Source organism: Antennarius striatus, chromosome 2 (genome assembly GCF_040054535.1).
Source record: "Antennarius striatus isolate MH-2024 chromosome 2, ASM4005453v1, whole genome shotgun sequence".
Lineage (NCBI taxonomy): Eukaryota > Metazoa > Chordata > Actinopteri > Lophiiformes > Antennariidae > Antennarius > Antennarius striatus.
In genome coordinates, this window is record NC_090777.1 from 20699765 (window position 1) to 20722994 (window position 23230).

The 23230-nt window shown below is 41.6% G+C and overlaps 2 protein-coding genes across 4 annotated transcripts; both read left to right on the forward strand.

The window, feature by feature from the left end:
• The first annotated feature begins 1022 nt into the window (after nt 1–1022).
• arf3a (ADP-ribosylation factor 3a) lies at nt 1023–6738 on the forward strand. The gene is made up of 5 exons (XM_068306849.1): nt 1023–1084; nt 3464–3646; nt 3723–3833; nt 4379–4503; nt 4601–6738. Exons 2-5 carry the CDS (start codon nt 3499–3501, stop codon nt 4760–4762), a joined length of 546 nt encoding a protein of 181 aa, XP_068162950.1. The 5' UTR covers nt 1023–1084; nt 3464–3498; the 3' UTR covers nt 4763–6738.
• Nucleotides 6739–9906: 3168 nt separating this feature from the next.
• On the forward strand, nt 9907–22741 carry erbb3b (erb-b2 receptor tyrosine kinase 3b). 3 transcript variants are annotated; one of them, XM_068306817.1, is made up of 28 exons: nt 9907–10221; nt 11155–11812; nt 11908–12094; nt 12485–12610; nt 12705–12767; nt 12979–13097; nt 13974–14115; nt 14978–15091; nt 15169–15286; nt 15368–15441; nt 15596–15686; nt 15983–16185; nt 16326–16458; nt 16562–16655; nt 17023–17180; nt 17283–17339; nt 18123–18264; nt 18367–18486; nt 18632–18730; nt 18967–19152; nt 19261–19416; nt 19534–19609; nt 19700–19846; nt 19919–20016; nt 20102–20266; nt 20347–20418; nt 20698–20989; nt 21102–22741. In XM_068306817.1, the coding sequence occupies exons 2-28, from the start codon at nt 11756–11758 to the stop codon at nt 21992–21994; spliced, it is 4182 nt and encodes a 1393-aa protein (XP_068162918.1). In that variant the 5' UTR covers nt 9907–10221; nt 11155–11755; the 3' UTR covers nt 21995–22741. The 3 variants fall into 3 exon arrangements, with proteins under 3 accessions (XP_068162918.1, XP_068162910.1, XP_068162926.1); XM_068306809.1 differs by having other exon boundaries at nt 11658–11812; XM_068306825.1 differs by lacking the exon at nt 16326–16458 and having other exon boundaries at nt 11658–11812; nt 16562–16590.
• Nucleotides 22742–23230: the final 489 nt, after the last annotated feature.

Consider the following 23230-nt stretch of genomic DNA (forward strand, 5'->3'; position numbering starts at 1 on the left):
TGTGATTGTGTTTGCTGGGGTGCACGCTGGCAGACACTTCAGAGGAAAGGTTCCTTTAAGTCATAACTCCCCACCCCACCTCTCTTGCCGCCACATGAGCCTGCTGTAACCCCCATGTAACCCTCTCCAAAACTCCCAGTGCACACAACTCAACAGGCTCCACTCCACCCCATAATCTGGTCTGCAGCTGCAAACATCTGCTGCGCTCTGCCTTCACCACTGGATTGATAAACACATCTATCACTGGACCGCTGACTGACACACAACACAGAGGAAGAAGGAGGCAAAAGTCGGATTCACCTGTGGCTGTTGGACTAGTTTTGGGCGTGACATTTTATGGCTCTGGTTTATTAGTCTGTTTTGTTTTGTTTTTTTATTCACGGGTTTAAAGTTTAAACCCAAATCTTGGAGTTCCTTCCCCATTCCTATAAGTGGAGCTATTGTCTTCCTTTAAAACCATATACAGTAAATATAAGTTCACCTTTTGAAACACGTAATACCTTTAAAAAAATCCCTATTGAGTGTTAGTAAGCTTCTTCAATATTGATCAGTCAGGTTTTTTATTTCCTCCTGTCACCTCATTATCTGTGTCACACAGTCATTGCCAGGAAGTATCACTTGGCATCCTATTACAGTCAGTCATTTACTTATTCATTAAGATGATTCCTGTTTTAATTATTTAAGCATGCATGTTTGCCTGCAGATTCTGTGCTGTGTTTTACATTATATCCCACCGCAGAAGCACGGGGAAAACATTTCAAAGCAAGCCGTTTCGATTTATTACAAAGAATATCGTGCAGAAATGATGTCTTGAAAGCTGTATTTGATCGATCAAAAATCAATTTCAGATTTTTATGCCTTTCGATAACCGACTTACAAAAAAAAAAAGTATTTATGATAACTTACAAATAAACAATTCAATTTCATGCCCTACCGCGGTTCTCCAGACTTTTTACGGTAATAGATGAGAATCGTGAGAGGCGCTCTGAGGACCCAACTATCGCGATATCTCATCCTGTCATCGCGAGACTATCATCCAGAACCTTTTGCCTGACTCCAGCTGGTAACCTGCCTGCTGTTGACGGTAAGTGTGACTGAGAAACCAATCGTGAAAAATTGTCCAGGATGAGTAGAAGTGACAAAACGCGTCTGTCTCCGTCCCGCCGCCTCCTGACTGTTCGCGCTTCATGTCAGGTTTTAACCGCGGACGTCAGGCCGATTGGCGCGCTGGTCGTGACCGCACGAACGGATTACAGCACATTATTTATTTTTTTTAAATTTATTATTATTATATATGTACATATATACTGATGACATTATTAAATGTAGTTGCCAGCAAACTCCACTCCAATGACTTTGGTTCCAGGCGGTGAACACCTCATTGGGCTCCTTCACACTGATCGTCTGCTCGGATTGCAGCATCAGCCGTCTTCCCCCAGCGCGTTATGACAGCTGATGTGCCGCCGCTGCAGCCGTGTGAACGGGCAATGCAGCTACATAGTGCTTCATATGACGGACGATTGTCCAAAAACACTCCACACAGAGGTGTCATTAGTTTATTCCTGTTAACGCGGTAACAGGCCTAGCTGGCCTTTTAAAGGAGCCACAGCCAGAATGTACAGGAAAGTAAGAGGCTCTGCTCCACACCCCCCCCCAGCCCCAGTTTATGTTTTCATGTATAGGATGATAGCTGTATTATTAAACCTGCTTTTTATATTAGCTTTAGTAGCATAATATACAATTTGTCAGATTGCAAATCCAACTCAATAATAATTTATATAGCTTTACATATTCAATACATATTCATTTATATAGCTATACATACTCAATACATATTAATTTATATAGCTATACATAATCAATACATATTGAAAGTATTTCCACCAGTTACAACACACGCTGCTTTAGTCGACTACTGTGGTTTCACACTTGTTAAAAGCGTAATTTGCAGGTACCTCTAGTACTACTTAGTGATGATTTTTGCTGCTATGAACTGCTGCACATGTGATGCATATCCGTAAATCAGCCTCTGGCAGTGCTGAGGAATCCTCACAGGCAAAAACCTTCCACTTCTGGTGTAATCCAAGATTTACATGCATCTTCCAATCCCACCTGAGGTTTTCTACAGGATGTCTCTGTTGAATAAAGTCAGTTGTTGACTTTATTCAACAGATAGCTCTGCTATGACCTGGATGATTGAGAATCTTCACAGACCTCTATGGGATCCTAGTGAGCTGCTGTGATGACTGCCCTAGAATCATCCAGGATGTCCTCTGAAATCAGTCCTTGGTGGACTTTGAGGCCTGCTTGGGATCATTGCGCTTTTGGAATGTCCAATATCACTCAAGCTTTGGTTTCCTCAGAGATGGAGAGATGTTTTCTTGGGGATGTCCTGTTACTGGAAGGAATCAGTTTTACCCTCTCTATGCTGCAGGGTTCCAATATATGAGGAAGCAAAGTCGCCCCAGAGGATTACTGACCACCATCATGCCTCGGTGTAGGTTGGGTGTTCTTTTAGGCATATGCTTCATTTTTCCCACAGACAAACCACTGGTAGGCCCATAAAGCTCTAGTTGTATTCAATCACTCCAAAGAACAGCTTCCAACAGATTTTTAATGAAATAAATAAAGTTTAATAATGTTTGTGACCATATAGCTGACTTTTCTTGTGTTTTTGGGTCAGCTGTGGCGTACATCTGTCAGCTCCAGCATGGATTCGGTTTGTAAATGTAAGAGTTAACAGCTGAAGGAGGTCTATGAGGGCTGGAACAGTTCAAAAACATCTGATTTGCAAATGTGTTCTCATGAGGGATACTATCCGGGGGGTCAATGATTTTGACTTTATAGTGGTAATGAAAACTAGCATTTTGTGTTGATTGTGGAATAGTAATTATATTAAAAGTCTTTATTTTGCTAACTGTAAATAGTAGGTAAAATGTATGTCGTTCCAATAAACCTCATGTGCAATGGTTTAATTATTTTACTTCTAATTGTACGTTCGTACCAGCTGACTGAGTCATCGCAAACAAGACTACAGGAAGTCTTTCTACAGGCTGGGTTCACCACACAGTTGCCCAATCTCAGGTTGTGTGTCATTTAATGTGGATTCAATTGACCGTTACACCGCAAAACAAGATGAATTGGTTTGATTTGTTTGCTGAAAGCTGATCCTCAAATTATAACAGAGGTCCAGTTTGGTGACGTTTCTGTCAAGCACCGCCTTTAGGTCAGGTCAGCGGCCTGCCGAAGTGTGAAGTGTGTTTTTACTGACTTTCCTCTAAGGCGACTTCCAGCTTTAATGAGGTGATAATGTTAAGAGCTCATTTTGAAGAGCTACTACGTCTCACCGCATGACTTGTGTGTGTGTATGTGTGTGTTTGTGGGGTTTTGGACTTTCTGTATGGGGTTTATGTTTTGTTTCTGTGTATGGAAAGTGTTTCTTTTTACTGCCCCTGTGTAACAGTTGCGTTGCAGTTGAGGTGAGCGCTGCCAGTCATCATGGGCAACATCTTTGGCAACCTGTTGAAGAGCCTGATAGGGAAGAAGGAGATGAGGATCCTCATGGTGGGGCTGGATGCTGCTGGAAAAACCACAATCCTCTACAAGCTGAAGCTGGGAGAGATAGTTACCACCATCCCCACCATTGGTTTGTGAGGAAAGAAGTAATCGATGACGCAAATTGCTCAGCTTGTTTAACTTACTTTAATTCACTCCTTATTCAGGATTCAATGTGGAGACAGTGGAGTACAAGAACATCAGCTTTACCGTGTGGGACGTCGGTGGCCAGGACAAGATCCGTCCCTTATGGAGGCACTATTTTCAGAACACCCAGGGTGGGTGCGCCAGACCACAAACCTGTTCAGGGTTCATTTATGCTCAGCATTAAATCAGTTCAATTCAATTCAAAAAACTTTATTTGTCTCCATGGGGCAATTGAAGGGCGTATAGTAAAGACGTGTACTGATACAAATGTGGACATCTGTTGGTAACCCGTATTAATTATGTCCGTATAATGCAGATGAAATGATTGGGGGAGGAGGGGGGTAGTGCAAACCGTGATTCAAGCAAGTGTAGAAACAAATGTGTAAAAAGTAAAGCTAATACAGCAAAAATGGACAAAAATAGTTTTAAAAAAAAAGACATGGAATTACATGGTCACTGGGGGGGCACTGTTTGAAACAGACATATGTATTTTATTATACAAATGGAGTATTAATGAGCCGAAACAACTGGTAAGGCCTTTAAATATGTCATGACAACATCCAAACTATTGTCTTAGTTATCCCTGAAGCCTCTAGATCCAACTTGAATTGAACATGGGATGGACTTGACAGTGGCATACTTGTTTTTAACTCATAACGGCCGTTCTATCCCTCAGGACTGATCTTTGTGGTGGACAGCAACGACCGTGAGCGGGTGAATGAAGCACGTGAGGAGCTGATGAGGATGCTGGCTGAAGATGAGCTGCGGGATGCTGTTCTCCTTGTGTTTGCCAATAAGCAGGTATAGGACGCTTATCCCTTTCTATTCGCTTCCGTACCTTTTTCTGTTTATTAACTGGAGCGTCCACATTGACACACTAATTGTGGTTTGTTTTCAGGACTTGCCTAACGCCATGAACGCCGCAGAGATAACAGACAAGCTGGGCCTGCACTCCCTACGCCACCGTAACTGGTACATTCAGGCCACCTGTGCCACCAGCGGAGACGGTCTCTACGAGGGTCTGGACTGGCTCGCCAATCAGCTGAAGAACAAAAAGTGAGGGTTATAGTCAGTAGAATGGGGAAGGGCCTGGGTTCCAGCTCCAGGTAGTGGAACCCATTGGGTTTACATGGAGAGGCTGTGATGAAAAGCTCCCAGGGGATGACTCTCGATGGCTACCTCCCCTGAAATACTTTCATTTCATCTCTTCTTTATCTTGATTGATTTTATGTTTGGATCTGCGGTGAGCATTTTAAAATATTTACAAAAGAAGTGTGTTGAAGTATACCAAAATGATTTCCATTCTCTCATGCTGAATAAATAAATAAATAAATACATATTGGGATGTTATAGCGTAACGTTACTGTAAAGGCATTCAACCCCTCTCCACCCCCACTTTTTAACTTATAAGTGATGATGTCAGAGCAACCTCTCCTCAGATACTTTAACAGTCATGTAAATTGTAAAGAATGTCATAATCTTAAAGAGCAGCTGTTCCTCAGATACGTTTGAGTTCGTGTAAATTGTAAAGAATGGCGTAATAGAATAGTGGAAGTACTAATACTGTCAGACTAGTGTCACATTGTTTAAATACAGTATACTCATACAGGCTTAGATAAACATAAAGATTTGTTTTATCCCTGCAAAATTCTTACTGTACATTTTATTTAAATGTATTTATTTACCTATTTTGCATAATTTAATATTTGCTTAATGAGATACAAATCCTGTTGATGCACTGGATGACATAAATAATTATTTTGTCAACATTTATTTATTGGTTTTTCATGGTTGTAATTTTAGTGTGTCTTACATTTTTCTTTGCCTTTATTGCACATTCACTATTATTGCCATTGTGGCAACCAGAAGCCTGTACATTACTGCCTCCTGATATGCATGGAGATCCACCGGAACTGGCTCACGGGCTTATAGGAGCTGTGAGCTGCTGCAGGCCTCTGCTGTAAGTAAAAGTTTGCTCATCAGCCCACTTGCCTGCCTCCGTTGTGCGGTGTGAGGGAGGTGTGGTAGCTGAACTCATTCAGAAGCACATTGTACCAGCTCCACAGCTGAGAAAACCTGCTGCTATTGGCCTCCCTGCATAATGAAGCTGTAGAGCAACTGATTTATATCAGAGATCTTACAGGATTTATTTTAAATTGTATTCAAGTCCTTTCATGTAAGAAGCTGCATATTGCTCTTAAGTCTAATTTATCCATACCTATTTAGCCTGACATTACATGTGTTTCTTCTGTTAACCGTATCTCTGTGTATTCTGTTGCACAAATAAATCAAGATGCATTATTGTAGAAAAGGTAAAGTCTGTTTTGGGTTTTTTTTGTATTTGTAAGTAGAGGGATTATTTTGGATCAAACGGACTGTTTTAATTTGAGTGATTTTAAATATTTGATGACTTTATTAGCTGGTTGGCTTTTGAGCATTCGTGCAAATCACATAATTTGAAAAGAAAATGTTGAGGATGCGCATCGTAAGGCGTGTTAATACTGGTCGAGATCTGCAATAAAAGTTGATAAAGGTTAGGGATTTAGTGGAAAGTTTACCAAATAACCTTCTAATATGCAAAAGTGTGCTTTTTGTGACTGTGTTTATGTGACATTAACAGTGTACCATGATGCTTGTGGTCAAGTTGAAATTGTTTTTGACTGATTGTAAATACTGGGGTGACTGTGTTGGCAGAAATGTATATACGACAGGAGGTTGTGTCTGTGTTCTGTTACCTTTAGTCTGGTGGGAAAATGGATTCAGTGATCTTAGATTGCCAGTTCTGAAGTTTAACAATAGATTTGTTTGAGCGAATGTGTGACATGCCAGTAACTCATTAAGATCTATAACACTCACAGCTCTGTTGTCACCACCTTTCACCGTCCGTGGGTTGAGGTAAAAATTTGCAAATATAGAAAAGTGAGAATACAGAGCGTTGCCAATGATTGTCAAAATAGAAACAACCTGAAATTAATTAGACAAATATGATTGAGAAGAGGAAATAAAACAATCTCCTGCTCAAGTCTTGAGGGATTTTAGGATTCCTGGCATTGCATCAGACAATAAAAATAAATAAATATTGATTTCTCCTTTTTTTACTCACACTTTCTCCTCTTGCATGGATGGCAGCAACTTGAAAGATTACTGAACCTACAAAATTATTAAGGCAAAGAAATCTTTCTATAAATAATGTGTTGCTGTTTGTAATTTAAAATAATTGTGAATATGTATGTGTGCAAAATATGCATTTTCAGCATGCTGGAACATCTTACTTATAGTCATATTTTGAACCAAGATTGACTTTCAAACTTTCCCTGATTTAATTAACTCCTAATATATATACACATTTAAACTATAATATAAGGTCAGAACATCCTGTAAATTAGCAACCATGTATAAAAAAAACAAATTAAGCTTGATTACTGAACATGTACTTCTGGATGTGGGTGGAGAAGGTGCTGGTCAAATACTGTAGGTGTTGAGGACATCATTGTGTCATCTTTCTCTTTTTTCTACCATCAAGAGATGTTTGGCACAATCAGGTAGTTTCCCTGCGGAATTGCAGCACTCAATAGAGAGTCATTTTGTCTGAGCCAATCATAAGTCAATGTAGACCAGAGTGCCGCTGTGTCTCCAGGGGTGTGACAGCAGTATGTGGGTCAGCACTGCGCCCAGGGCCACCAGCCCCCAGGGCCCCCTGCTGGATGGCCACAATAGTAGCCCCAGGGTGGATGCCATAGCTGGGATTCCCACCCGTAACCGGGATGCCTTCGTCCAGGGCACAGACACACTGGCAGCAGCCTCACAATCAATTCATCATTCTCTGAAGGGAGTGGCAATTGCAAAAGGCCACGGCAGTCACCCCCACAGCTTGCCTTTGGAAGGGACAGGGCCACCAGGGCTGACACTGAGGCTGACACCGCAGTGGTGTTGTGAAACCGCCAGACTACAGAAACCATGGAATCATTGGGCCTTTGTTGGAGTCCCTCTTCTCCACCTCACAGCAGAGACGCCCCCCTGAGAATATAAAAAATAATTACTGAGATATTTTGTCATTTGATACCGTTTTAGTTATTTGCTTTATTCTGTTTTATCAAGTAAGAACGAAAGAAAACCAACTTATTGCTGTTTATGTATTCAAGTAAACAAATATCAGTCGAGATGGGTCATGTATTTTCTAACTGAGGAATGGTGCTCTGTAACGTTTTCAGTAAATGGACAAATCTCAGCACATTGTTTCACTTAGACGGGCTCAGAGATTGCGTTAAAATTTATGAGTCAATAAATAGTATTGTAAAAACAGCCATTGGGGTGCAGATATTGCAGAGGGTCCACCTCCCACACTGCCCTGCAGCAGGTCGGCAGTGATGGAACCGGTTCTTGAGACTCTGGCTCCCCCTGCTGGTTAGAAAACTGCTGCTGGTTAGAAAACTGCTGCTGGTTGGTTGTAACGAACTCAAATTCAGCCACTATCTGGAACGACCCTGCAATCTGCAGAAATCCCGTTGACAAGAAAACAGGACATTGTTGAAAGCATCACTTCTTTGTCAGGGATGATAAACATGAGGGGGAATTCTGAAGAAATTCATCATAATCACATAGCACAGAATCAGACTTGTCTAATCTCCAGTCACCCAACATTTTACCATGCCCTATAAAAACAGGTTTGATCTAGATTCACCCCTGTTTACAAATGGGATACTTTTCCTTTTATTTTGTGGAAATTAATTTGATGTTTTTTGAGCAGATTATGCTTAATCTTGCTCTGAAATAAACAGATTAGAATGGCACCTGGTAGAATTTACATCTTTACCAACAAATAGCTCCGTGTAGCCCGTGTGGACCATGTACCATCCATGCAGACTGTAGTGTAGATCTATTCTCATCTCATAATATTATAGAAACATGGGGAAAAAACAACTTGTGGACCCCTCTTTCCGGATCTCAGTGGGAAAGTCTTCTTTCTCGATCAATGCTGCTAGCCTACACATTTGATGGAGTTTAAGCACTTTGGGTGACACTGGGAAACATTATGAACAATCTCAAAGAAAGTGGAAGAATACCCAAATCAACCCTTTTATTCCCATCTGTACCATCCCCAAGTAAAGGATGAGCATGACAAGAAAACATGACCTTGTCCTGACACCATATTAAATTGATAAGGCTTTATTTATAAGGCTTTGGATTAAGTATTATGCTTTTATTAGCAAATATATCAAATTGATTGAGACAAGAATATAATTTTTTTTATTTGATGATAGTGATTTCTCAGTTCAAAGTCCACACACCAATGCCACACCGAAGCAAACAGCAGGACTTCTCCCATCTTTTGGTGGGTTACTGCTGATGATGCGTTAGTGAACCATCCCATTTTCCAGGAATCTTGTTCAGGAATCTTGTCTGATTAAACGTCATTTTATCAAATTAAGCATGAACTTGTTTTGGGTTCAGGAGTCACTTGATGATGTGACAATGTGCCCATTGTGACGGGCTGCTCCATACGCATCAAAGAGGTGATTAACCAGTTGACAGGGCTGTAGGGACAATACATCCCTTCACAGGAGGAACAGTACAGCCACACACACACACACACACACACACACACACACACACACACACACACACACACACACACACACACACACACACACACACACACACACACACACACACATACACACACACACACACAGCTGTGCATTGAGAGTGGGAGCCCACAGCGCTGCTGCTGCACATGTAGCAGCTGACAGCATGAAACCAGAGTAACCTCACATAAAGGGACATACAGGGAACTTGGTGTTCACACTGGTGTAAAAAGATTAAATTGAGACTTAGATTGTGTTTAGCCTGTTTAAAGTAAGTTGTAGTTCTGATCTGTAAAAAAAAAAAAAAGTACCTGGTACCAGTATGTGTCATGACTGATTGATTTCTTTAGCTTTTCCACATAGGCCTAATTTAGATTTTATTTGTGTGCCAGTAGAAATAAGGAAAATTTACTAATGTTTCCTATATGACGTACAAGTATTTCTTTTTGGCCATTTGGATGCTCAGTGAATAAATAGGCGGCAGCTAATGAAAAAAATGACGGACCATCCTCTGATTGGTGGATAAATCCGGCTCCTGGCCAATCACTTGTCCATCTGGTTGGGAAAACCCAGCAAAAATAAACCGCCATTTGTTCTCCTTTATCAGAATTACAATTAATGTGTCTACACAAAGTTAAAAAGAAGAAGAAGCATTTCTCCATCACCCTGACCACCTGACATTGGAGTCTTTCTCTCATCTTCCAGATTGTGGAGCCTGAATTTTATTTTATTTTTTTGGTCTATAACATTTGTTTACATTTTTTCCCACACTTTCTGACACAACATTGACTGCTCGGATATCTACCCAAACCTGGAAGATATGATAAAGCCTAAGTGAAGAAATTCAACATCAACATGATCCAGTGGCGAGTCTTACTACTATGTGCAACTTTCATGTGGAAGCTACAAACAGCATCCTCCCAAACCCATGAAGGTAGGGGACTTTGTGATTCTATGTTTTAATTTTTATTGTTGCGTTCACAAGCTGGTAGATTGTCTTCAGCATCTGTCCACTTTGAAAGGTCATAGCTTATGGTATGCAACAGAATAGAATAGAATAGAATAAAATAAAATAGAATAAAATAAATATAAAATAGAACAGAATAGAATAGTTACCTTGCAAAGGGTTAAGTTTAACCTGCCCTCATTTTTCCTCTGTCTCAGATCACACAGTACTCACTGTGCTCTCTTCCTTGAGAGCTTTTTTACTGTTATAACTGGCCTCTTATCTGAGCCCTTAATGCATCATTATATGACCGGTGTATACTGTATACTGCAAGGGATGAATGGAAGGAGCACTATTGCCATAGTGGAGACAAATTGGCTCTATGGCATTTAGCCATGCTGTAAAATTTTACTTTGGACAGTTGGTCTTATCCATAGCATGTGCACTCTGCAGACTTTTGCTACTAGTCAGAATTATCATGCAACTCTGTCAGATGTAAGATCATGTTCCATCAAGTCCATACTTTTTAGTGCACTGAAGCTGTTGGTTATGCTGCAGCCATCTGTCCAATGTTTTCAAACACATGCTAAAAAAGCTGTGCAAAGTAATTTTAGTGCAGCTGAAAGATACATGTTGCCAAGAAAGCAGGCAGCAGGATGCAAGCTGACTGCTGAAAAGTGGCGGATTTTAGAACACAAATAGGAGGTGCCATCCTTGTTTGTCGGTATGAGCTGGTGTGTCTCCTTCATTCATGATATGTTCCCTCCTTGTACCACAATAGTCATCGTACACATGTCCTATTGTCTGCTGGTATGATCTCAGCATCACAGACCTCTCTGACACACACAAACACATGCACACACAGACGCACTGTCACTGCATTGCTCTTCACTCACTGAGACACACTGTCCACATTTATAGTTTCATCACAACGAAGTACTTTGTCTGGAAAGAAGCCCTGCTCTCCATGACCCTTGGCCTCCCCTCCTTCAGCCCCGGGCCTGGACCCCTCTGTGCACCAGTGTCATCGTCTGCCTCTTTCTCTCTGCTTCACATCAAAATGTCCAGCCAGAATAGCAGCAGACACAGCAACAGGAAGAGCCAGGAAACCCATAAATACTGAGGAAACAATTAAAGCTTACAGCACAAATATACACCCTGTTAATAATTGAAGGACCACATTAGTTGTTTATTGCCTTTTTAAGTACGAGTGATAAATAATTAGTGCATTTCATGTTTTTTAATACTGTATATTATTTCTTCTATCATCCTAACATAACTTTTGGTTTTTGCTTTCAGTACTGATTCTTAAAACAAATTAATCCTTGTCAGAATTATAGAAGAAGAAGTAGAAGAATTATACTGTATCTGTGAGCAAAAGTATTCCTTGTTTTGACCAGTGAATGGTGTCTTTCCTACATCAGTGGTGTGTCCCGGCACACAGAATGGACTGAGCTCCACCGGCTCCCAAGAAAATCAATACAACTTAACCAAGGACCGATACGATGGCTGTGAGATCATTATGGGAAACCTCGAGATCACTCAGATTGAGAGTGACTGGGATTTCTCATTTCTCAAGGTAAAACACAAAGACTCTTTCTCTTGCTCACTTATCTTTCAAATAAATTCATCACGTACAAAGATAGAAAGTGTTCTCTCATGTTTTCCATCCAGACAATCCGAGAGGTCACAGGGTACGTCCTCATTGCAATGAATCACTTTCAGAAGATACCTCTGGAGCAGCTGAGGGTCATCAGAGGAAACAGTCTTTATGAGAGACGCTTTGCTCTCTCTGTCTTATTTAACTACCCTAAGGACGGCACCAACGGCCTGCAGCAGCTGGGGCTCGCAAACCTGACAGGTAAAGAAGGTGAACAGGAGAACTCAAATCAATCAAAAATAGACAAAAGACTGCTTCTCATTAGAGGAGAAGATGCTTGACATGATACATTTTAAGGAGAATCAGTATTTTATGTCATTATGCAAATTGCACAATGAAATTGTAAGGTTGGAGTGGAGAGTTAGCACACCCCCACAGTGGTCCCACATACTCTGATGATGCATGTTTTTTCCAATGGTTGGGGATGAAACCGGAGTACCCACAGAAAGCCCATTCAGACATGGAATGAACATGCAAACTCTACACAGGAAGGCCTTGTTGGAAATGCTGGTATTTGAATCCATGACCTTCTAGCCGTGAGGCTACAGTGTTAACCACTACACCACTGTGTCCCCAATTACTATTACATAGAAATTCTGCAGGGAGGAGTTCAGATAATCAACAATAAGTACCTGAGATACGGTCCTTGGATCTTCTGGCAAGATATCATCAGGGACAACAATGCTCCAATTGACATCCAGTATAATGGAGAGAGAGGTGGGTGTTGGGACAGGTCTGTTGTACAGATCTCCACATTATCTCTGGATGGTCTCCTTCTTATAAGCGCCTTCTGTCTCTGTTTCTCTCTCAGGCCCATGCCACAAATCTTGTGGAGATTACTGCTGGGGGGCAGACAAGAGCCAGTGTCAGATCTGTGAGTGCCCAGTTGTTCTGTTCCCTGTTTTCTTTATTCTATTTCTCTTCTCTTCTCTTCTCTTCTCTTCTCTTCTCTTCTCTTCTCTTCTCTTCTCTTCTCTTCTCTTCTCTTCTCTTCTCTTCTCTTCTCTTCTCTTCTCTTCTCTTCTCTTCTCTTCTCTTCTCTTCTCTTCTCTTCTTCATCCCAACTCATCTGTTCTGTTTCTCAGTGACAAAGATGGTGTGCGCTCCTCAGTGTAACGGTCGCTGTTTTGGGACGAGCCCCAGGGACTGCTGTCACATAGAGTGTGCAGCAGGTTGTAAAGGGCCTCTGGACGTCGACTGTTTTGTAAGTGCTTCTGTTTTTCAGAAGTTTTTCACTCTTCAGTACAACATTAAAGAATAAAAGGCTTATTTCTGATCAGAAAATGTCTTGTTTACTATATTATTTTCTGTGATTCAAATCACTTTCAATTTTATTGTAATTAGCATTACCAAAAATATTACTGATGGATTTTACTTTTGTTTTATACCAGCAAGAATTATTTTTCTCATCATCTCAACACTCACATTTTGTTGTAATGATACTATTAAACAACTATGATTTGAAATACTCCTTGCAGACACATGAAACTTGCACAATGAGGATGCTCAGCCCGCTTGCCAGCATCTCTGATATCTGCGAACCAGCTGTTGAGCTGCAACAAATTCACATAATTTTTTATTATTATGCTTTTTTCTCTTAGCTTTGATTTTATAACAACAAAGCTTTTGACTTACAGTTCATGGAAGCCAACTTTAGACTCTCGGAGCCTGGAGGTGAATCTGCAGCAGTACGAGCAGCTGCGAGGCTGCATCGGTCCCATCTGTGCTCAGGGAACACAGTGTCAACCATGTTTTACACATTTGCGTGCCAGCATTTATTTATTATTGCTTAGCAGAGGTGGTGAAACCTAAATGGAATGGAATGAATCATTAATGACTGGTTCCTGATTAGTTGTGACTTGAGGACTGTGGGAAATGAATCCAGAAATCACTTCTCATGTATGAATGCTACCTCCACCGAGGATGTTGTGTATGTTTTTATTGATTAGTTATCATACAAATTATATCACAACTAATAGACATATTCTGGTGTTTAATCAGTGTGTGTGTGTGTATGTGTGTATGTGTGTGTGTGTGTGTGTGCGTGCGTGTGTGTGTGTGTGTGTGTGTGTGTCTGCAGGCCTGTCGTCATTTCAACGACTCTGGAGCGTGTGTCCCTCAGTGCCCCCAGACTTTGATCTACAACAAGCAGATGTTTAAGATGGAGACTAACCCCAATGCTAAATATCAGTATGGATCCATATGTGTCTCCCAGTGCCCCAGTGAGTGGCCTTGTTTTGTTGTTTTCTTTAGTGTTATGCAATGTGTTTTCTTGCTAGCATTTGTGCAACGTGACACATCTGCTAACCTTTGTTTTATTGTGTTAAACCTGTTTTAAATTAATCTGGTCTCTGTAACATCTGAAACAATGGCATCATTCTCAATGTGATCCCGGTTTTATAATAGCTCTAGATTCTTAATCCCTCCCGAAGTTAATCACCGGCTTTTTACGTCCCGCTAAGCGATGATGTATTGTAATTGTCAGTGTTTGCGTGTTCGTCTGTCCGTCCATCCACCAAATATCTTCAAAACTGTTGCAGATAGAAAGGTGAAACAAAAAGCACATTACTCAGGCAGTGAAGGGGATGAAAATGAGATGATGACTTTGACCTTGAGAAAACTAGGTCAAGGCCAAATTTAAAATTGTATACACTCAGAAACCAGATTAGAAAGACGAGGGAGAACGCCAGTGTGAGTAAGACCATAGATCAAATCACTACCTTTGATCTATGGTCTGAGATATTTTCTATCTTGAGATATTTTTGCACATATCTCAGGAACCGGATAAGTTAGACAGACGAAACAAAAGCCGTTATATTCAGAGAGGCAAGGGGATGAAAATTAGATCACAACCTTGGCCTTCAAAAACTAGGTTAAGGTCACATCGTCACTTGTATACTTTTTTAGGCACACATCTCTGAAACCTCATGACAAATAGAATGCACCAGTTACATGTTGTATCATGGGTCTTTTATTAAATGACCCTGACCTACTGTATGAAAGTAGGTCAGGGTACAATTTTGAATTCAGGGCTGTCGGGGGATGTTGCAGTCTCTGATTGCCTTGTTTTCTCTGTGTTTGTAGCTCATTTCGTGGTGGACGGCAGCTCCTGCGTGAGCGTCTGTCCCCCAGACAAGACCGAGGTGGAGAGAGAGGGCCAGAGGCAGTGTGAGCTCTGCAGTGGACTCTGTCCAAAAGGTGAATGAACACTTTAAACATCTAGGGTTTCTGTGTTAGTCATTAAAGCAAACAATGTTACTCGGTAATTCCTGCAGTGTGTGAAGGCACCGGTGCTGAACACAGACAGACCGTAGACTCCAGCAATATCGACAGCTTCATCAACTGCACCAAGATCCAGGGCAGCCTTCATTTCCTGGTCACAGGGATTCTTGGGTATTTGTCCCGCCTGAAGAATATTAGACAAAACACTCAAAATGCTTCAAATCGTGCTTTTTTTTTTTTAATTGACTGTAGAGATGACTTTAAAAACATCCCACCGCTGGATCCCAAAAGGTTGGAGGTGTTCCACACTGTCAGAGAAATTACAGGTTTGTACAAAGTTGGTTGATGTCGTAAATAAATGAAAATATCTGGTACTTCTATTTTTTTCCAACCGATATACAAGTGAGTCTAAAACTAATTTCCTGCTTCATGGTGATAACTAGGTGACAAAGTTTAATATCATCTGTCTTTGATTGCCAGATATTCTAAATATCCAGTCGTGGCCTAAAGAGCTGAATGATCTGTCTGTTTTTTCGAGTCTCACCACCATTCAGGGGAGATCACTCAACAAGTAAGGCCTGTTATTTGTGTGTTATAACCAGGCGCACTGACATGTTATTGTTACCTGATTTTCTGGGGTCTATAATGACAGCTCATAATGAGTCTCCTGTTTAATCTGCAGACTTGTCTAATGCTTTCTCAATGTTTCACAGTTGTGAGCAGATACAGAATGTGGATCAGTCTCTAAAGCTACACCTAATCCGCAGATCAAAGTTTTACTTTGACTGTCATGCATTTAAAATCTATCCCTCATTTCTAACTTCAGTGATATTTTCTTTCCTTCCCTCCAACCCTGTCTGAACCAAGACGTTTTTCTCTGATGGTGATGCACATCCCCACCCTCACCTCCCTGGGTTTGCGCTCTCTGCGGGAGATCAATGATGGCAGCGTGTACATCAGTCAGAATCCCAACCTCTGTTTCCAGCATACTGTAAACTGGACACAGCTTTTCAGAGGCAGCAGGGTTCGAGTCAACAACCTCAACAACAACAGGCCCCTAGCAGAGTGTGGTGAGAACACATCTATAAACTCTGATCCAAACAAACCTTCTTCCAATTTGTGGTTCAGCTGTTGTAGGAGAGTTGTAAACATGATTAACACATTTCTGCTGAAGCATGTGAATGCTTTTCTTACATTGTTGTGTGTACAGTTGCAGAGGGCCATGTATGTCATCCGCTGTGTTCGGATGCAGGGTGCTGGGGCCCAGGGGCCGACCAGTGCCTCTCTTGCAGGAACTACAGCCGAGGCAGCACATGTGTGGGAAGCTGTAATTTTTACATTGAGTCAGTATAAATTCACATGTTTGTTCTAGTTCTTGCAGATGTTGTTTGTATTTGAAATTAACTGATTTCATCTAACAATTTAATAATCATGTTATGTCCCCAGAACTCCCAGGGAATTTGCAGGGCCTGATGGTAAGTGTGTCCCCTGTCATCCGGAGTGCAAGCCTCGGACTGGTGAAGTCACTTGCACTGGACTGGTAATCACTTTGTTTGATTGATGATTGTACCGTCTCTCTGTAAGCAAACGTCACACTTTTGACATAATAATATACGTTTTTTCTTGATATATTGTGATTCTTCCAAGAGATTCCAATGAGACATAAAAATTTCTTGAAAAAACAACAACTGATAACCCTTTTATATAATAACTTGTGCACCCTACCTAATGGCCCTGAAGGAAAATTATAGTCAGTATTCCATTCCATTCCAGATAAGCTCCAGCAACCTCCATGACCTGCGAGAGCGGGAAAAGCAGTACAGAAAATGAATGAATAATATAAACAATGCTTCGTGATTCATTGAGTCCAATCTCTTTAGTTTCTGACACATTTCTGGCCTCCGTAGGGAGCAGACAGATGTACAGCATGTGCCAACCTTCGAGACGGTCCTTACTGCATGTCGTCTTGTCCCACTGGGGTGAATGATGGCCAGAAAGGGCTGATATTCAAATACCCCACCAGGGAGGGTCACTGCGAACCCTGTCATCAAAACTGCACACGGGGGTGAGACATGGCTTGAAGAGTGTGTTTGCATGTATCCATTCAGTTGTGTGTGACAGAAATGTAGCCAATGAATGCCGAAGATGACGTGTGGTTGTGCTGCAGATGTTCAGGCCCGGGCTTCAAGGAATGCTTGGAGGCACCCAGACTAGCTGTTAGCAGGTGAGTGTCTCCCCCTGCTGGTGATAATAACACAGCTGTCCAATACACAGCTGACAGTTGGTCATTTTCTCCTTAGAATACCAAACTATACATTAAACTCTATACTAACTAAATGAATCAAAAACTTCTGATCCTCTTTTAAATTGTATTTATCATTAAATTAATGTTTAATATTCACTGAGATGGCAATGCGGTATCATATATCTCAGTTATAGGCTTTCTGTTTTTTACATCCAGCGAAGCCGTGATGTATTGTTATTGTCAGTGTTTGTGTGTTCGTCCATCTGTCTGTCCGTCCGTCCATCCATCAAATATCTTCATAATCGTTGCAGATAGAAAGATGAAACAAAAAGCACATTACTCGAGTGGCAAAGGGGATGAAAATGAGATGACTTGACTTTGAAAAAGCTAGGTCAAGGTCAAATTTTGACTTTTGTACATTTTTTTGCACATATATCAGGAACTGGATAAGATAGAAAGATGAAACAAAAGGCGTTATATTCAGGAAGGCAAAGGGGATGAAAATTAAATCACAACTTTGACCTTGAAAAACTAGGTCAAGGTCAAATTTTCCCTTTGATACTCTTATAGGTACACGTCTGTGAAACATGATGAGATATAATCATTAAAAAAAAGCAACATTTTCAGGAAGCCGGGGGCACAGAAATGTGTAGGTCAGGGTAAAATTTTGAATTCAGGGGTTGCAGTCTGTTGCAGTCTCTGACTGCCTTGTCTGTTTTTATGTATCCAAACCCTTACATCTCACCCTGTTTAATGCTGCAGTGGACAGATTACAATCATAGCTTTAGGCGTCCCGGCTGGCTTGATCTTCTGCCTGGTTTTGTTTTTCCTGGGGGTACTGTACCACCGAGGCCTCGCCATCCGTCGCAAGAGAGCCATGAGAAGGTACCTCGAGAGCGGAGAGGTGAGACTTTAGAGACCATCTGATAACATGAGCTGCAGCAGGTAGTTGATTTCAAAGAGAGAACAAAAATGAATCTGGTTACTGTCGTTATTGTTTTGTCAGAGCTTTGAGCCGCTGGGACCTGGGGAGAAAGGTACCAAGGTTCATGCCCACATCCTCAAGCCCTCGGAGCTCAAGAAAATCAAGGCCATTGGCTCGGGGGTTTTTGGCACAGTCAACAAAGTATTTAACCTTTTTTTAAACCTGTATCAATTATCCACTAATTTGTGTGATGTTATAGTTACAGATTTGCAGCCTTACACAATTTTCACAAACTAATCAACTAATCAACTACTTCTGATGTTTATTTTATCTTTTCAAATGTAAGGGATTTTGGACTCCAGAAAGAGAAACAGTAAAGATTCCGGTGGCCATTAAGACAATCCAGGATAGCTCAGGCCGACAGACCTTCACTGAGATCACTGATGTGAGCATAATAGCCTCCTACACGTTTAAAAGAAGTTAAAATGTTGCAGAAATATCCGCTTATTGGAAAAAATTACATGCAATCTTTTCAGACAGATCAGTACATGTTTTGGTATTTGCAATGCCTGTACATCTATGAGAGGCTTAATAAACTACTAGATCAGTATTACAGATACTTTTATCTTTCCTTCAATGACAGAAAACTGTGCTATACTTGATGATCTGCTCTCTTTGTAGCATATGCTGTCCATGGGCAGCCTGGATCACCCCTATATTGTTAGGCTGCTGGGCATCTGTCCAGGTCCGTCTTTGCAACTGGTGACCCAGCTTAGTTCACAGGGGTCCTTACTAGAGCACATCAGGCATCACAAGAACACCCTGGACCCACAGCGCCTGCTCAACTGGTGTGTGCAGATTGCTAAAGTGAGTGCAGCTGGAAATTCATATTTTTATGCTGCCAAGAGAATATGTTTTCAGATAATTTATACAGTGTAGATACATTATATAAAAATATATTACAAATATCCTCAGGGTATGTACTACCTAGAGGAGCACTGCATGGTCCACAGGAACTTGGCTGCCCGGAATGTCCTGCTGAAAAATGATTACCAGGTCCAGATCTCTGACTACGGCATAGCGGACCTTCTTTATCCAGATGACAAGAAATACGTTTACACCGACACCAAGGTTGCGATGACTCACAGATTGAGATACACCTTGAAATATTACGCTCCATTTTTCACTTTCTCATCATTTAATGGAATCAATCTGCATAATTTGTCTGCAATGTTTTTCTTAATCCAGACACCCATAAAATGGATGGCCCTTGAGAGCATCTTGTTCCGGCGGTACACTCATCAAAGTGACGTTTGGAGTTATGGTGAGAGGTTGTGTGTTTGTGTGTCCTTTTGAAAGCTGGATATTTTGCCAGGGAGGTGATCTTAAAATTGGCGTCCCTCTATCTGGACAGGGGTGACAGTGTGGGAGATGATGTCATTTGGCGCGGAGCCATATGCCTCTGTTCATCCTCAGGAAGTACCGAGTCTGCTGGAGAAGGGCGAACGCCTGTCACAGCCACATATTTGTACCATAGACGTCTACATGGTCATGGTTAAATGTGAGTGTCATTGCATCAGTGCACACTACCACAAAGACATGATCTGAATATTTTTTTATTCTTTTCGTTTAGGCTGGATGATTGATGAAAACATCAGGCCAACCTTTAAGGAGTTGGCCAGTGACTTTACCCGCATGGCAAGAGACCCACCTAGATATCTTGTCATCACGGTACTGTGATCATTGATTATTAAAAAAATAAAAGCCCATTAGACCACTTAGACCTTACGTTCTGTGCGTCCGTGCTATCCTGTAGGTTGAAGGAACAGAAATAGCCTCAGGGGAGATGCATCGAAGGGAGTCAGAGCGAGGGCTTCTGGAGGCTGATTTTGAGGACCAGGACGAGGACGGTTTGGCTACGCCTCCCCTCCAGCACTCGCCATCGTGGAGTCTGTCTCGTTCACGAAATAATTCTTACAGGGTAATGAAATACAAATTTGATGCGATGCACTGTGACTGCAGGAATAAACACATATTGCTTTTTTCTTTGCTGATTATTAGAGTGGCACTTCTCAGGCCGGGCATATTGGATACCTGCCAATGACGCCCAGCCCTGTGGACAACATTAGACAGGTATGATAATCGTTCACATTCTCACAAAGCGAATTCAAATGAAATCATATCCACTCTGTATGGATAGTATTGTTTCCTGTTCATTTTGCACGGGTAGTAAAATGGATATATTTTCTGTAATAGCCTGGCTTTAATCTGTATTATTTTTATAATTTCCAATCGCTGTATTAAAATGTGGTTTATGACTTAACACTACGTGATTGCTTCAGCCATTCTGATCCCTGTGGCCTTGTTAAAAACAATTGCATTTGGATCAATGACTGCCATTACCCCCTGCAGCTCTGGCTCCAGAGGCCTTGGTTGAGCTCAGTGTGGACGCTACCTGAAAGGTCAGAGTTCAGGGTGAGTGGCCGAGAAGTGGAGCTGCGCGTTGAAGGTTTACAGAGTGGGAGTCTTCACAGGACCAGATTCAGCTCCGAGAGGGGTAATCCTCTAACATCCACCAGCTGGCACAGGAAACTGTCAACAGCATCGAGTCCATCTTCATATAAGGTGTGTACGGCATCGGAGGAGGAAGAGGTGGACCATTACGGCTACATCCTCGCTGGGTTACCTGTTACTCCAGACAGAGGTAAACTACCGACATGTGGTCAGAGGAATGCTGACACATATTATTTGCTTTCTGAAAAAAATTCTAAATGATAGAAGAAACGCTAAATAATACCTCATGATCTTCCATTCAGTCTGCAGAGTCCCTCAGTCTGGACGGAGAATCACGAGACTGAAGAGCAATCTGCCTCCTGTGGTGATAAATCCCTCCCAGGAGTATGAACTCATGGGAAAAATGTGTGGGACTCCTCCTTGTTCAATCAGTGGCATCGTATCACACGCTGATGATCCCTCTGTGGCACTTTGCCACAAAACATCACCGTTAGCCTCTCCATCCTCCATGGCTCCATTGGCTGTGGAGGACACAGAAACTCTGACAGGAATCTTAGCTGAAAGGAGAGAGCAGTTGGATGCAGAGAGTGAAAGAAAGGTTGCAGAACAAAGAAATTCCACAGACAAACATCAGCTCCCTGAGGACTCTGCTGATGAGCTCAGAGCTGTGGAGGACCAAGAAGGGCTAGGGGAAGGGGTAGGCAGGTATGAATACATGGATATCAGGAGATCGAACTCAACGGAAGATGAAGATCGACATCAGGAGAGATGTGGGAGTCAAATATCTGCAGAAACAGAGGAGACAGACAAAATCATGGAGGATCTAAGAAAACAGCATGAGGAGGAAAAGGAATTGGAGAAGCACCACAACACAAACAAACAACCTGCACTTCAGGGGAATCTGATCATGCCAAAGCCAGATGTGTTCACATCTGGGAGAGAAAAGATGGAGGAATATGAGGAGATGACCAAAGTTGGAGTGGTGCGCAATGGATGGCAGCTGGCAGACTACCAGAACATCCCAGCGAAGGGGAGGGCTGTACCTGAGGAGGCAGGCAGTGGCAGGTGTGCAGTGATCGGAACATACATCAAGGTGTGCAACGGCATAGGGGAGCCTGGCAGCAACACATCATTTGACAACCCGGACTACTGGCATAGCAGACTCTTTCTGAAGCCAGATGCTGTACGCACCTAATAATGTGGACTGGGAGACATGGAAACGGATGTCGTTATTTTACTTTCAAGTGTAAATGCATGTAGTTTGTTAGTATTTTCTACCCATTTCCTTTGAATCCATGTATTCACATGTCTTTGTAAGACAAAAATGATAAGAAATACACTTTTAAATCTTAGTTTATAATTTTTTGTATGTAAACAGATGTTAATAAAACTTGACAAGTTAACCTAAAGTGCCATGAAATGTTGTCACCATACGGTGTTTATCTGCAAACTTTAAGGAGTATGGTGGGCAGATCCTGGCTTAAAAACAGACATATAAATGTAACCTTAAAATTATGTAACAACGATTGCTTCATTAAGCAACAAATTCCAATCCAGAACGATGGGCATTCTGTGGGGATTCTGCATAGTGTGGCTACGTTCTGCTGTCCAGAGATGTAAAATAGATGAATTGGCAAATTGGTAAAGTGTGTGTGTAAGTGTGAATGTTTGTTTGTACAACTTGGGAATGAAGTGGCGACCTGTCCAGGGTGTACTCTACCTTTCATACATAACCAGCAAGGTTAGGTTCCAGCTCCCCTTTGACCCAGCAAAAGGAGAAAGACTTTATGGAGAATGGATGAATGTTTTCATTGTTACCACTACTTGTATGATACAGTATTAAATGACAATGGAGATCATTTCTTCTTCTTTTTTAATAAGAAAAGATGTTATTACGAATCCTATTTTAAACATTAATAAATATTATTTTGCTAATAATAAACCACTTGTGTTACTGATTTCTGCACATTATGGTTGCGTGCAGTAGTTTTCATGCTCTCCCAGCGTCTCTGTGGGGTTCCCTCCAGGTTCTCCGTTTTCCTCCCACTACGAAAACAATAACGGTATGTGAGCATGAATAGTTCTATATTTTTCCATGTGGCAAAGCGATAAACTTGTCCTAGGTGTAACGCCAAAAGCCACCCTCGGTGGGCTCCAGAACCCCCCCGTCCAACAAAATTACAAAAGAAAAGCGGTTATTAAAAACGAATGCACGAATGACTGATAGGATTGATGAATGGATGCGCTGTTTAAAAGTGTACTGATTATATGAAAGATAAAATATCGACATGAAAATGTTGCTTTATTTGTTTAAATGTGTCGGTAAAAATAGCTATTTTGCATTACGACCTCACATTCCATCAGAGGTTCTCTACAACCACGACAAAGTGAGATGGAGGCATGTGAACGCATCGGTGACGCATTGCGCGCG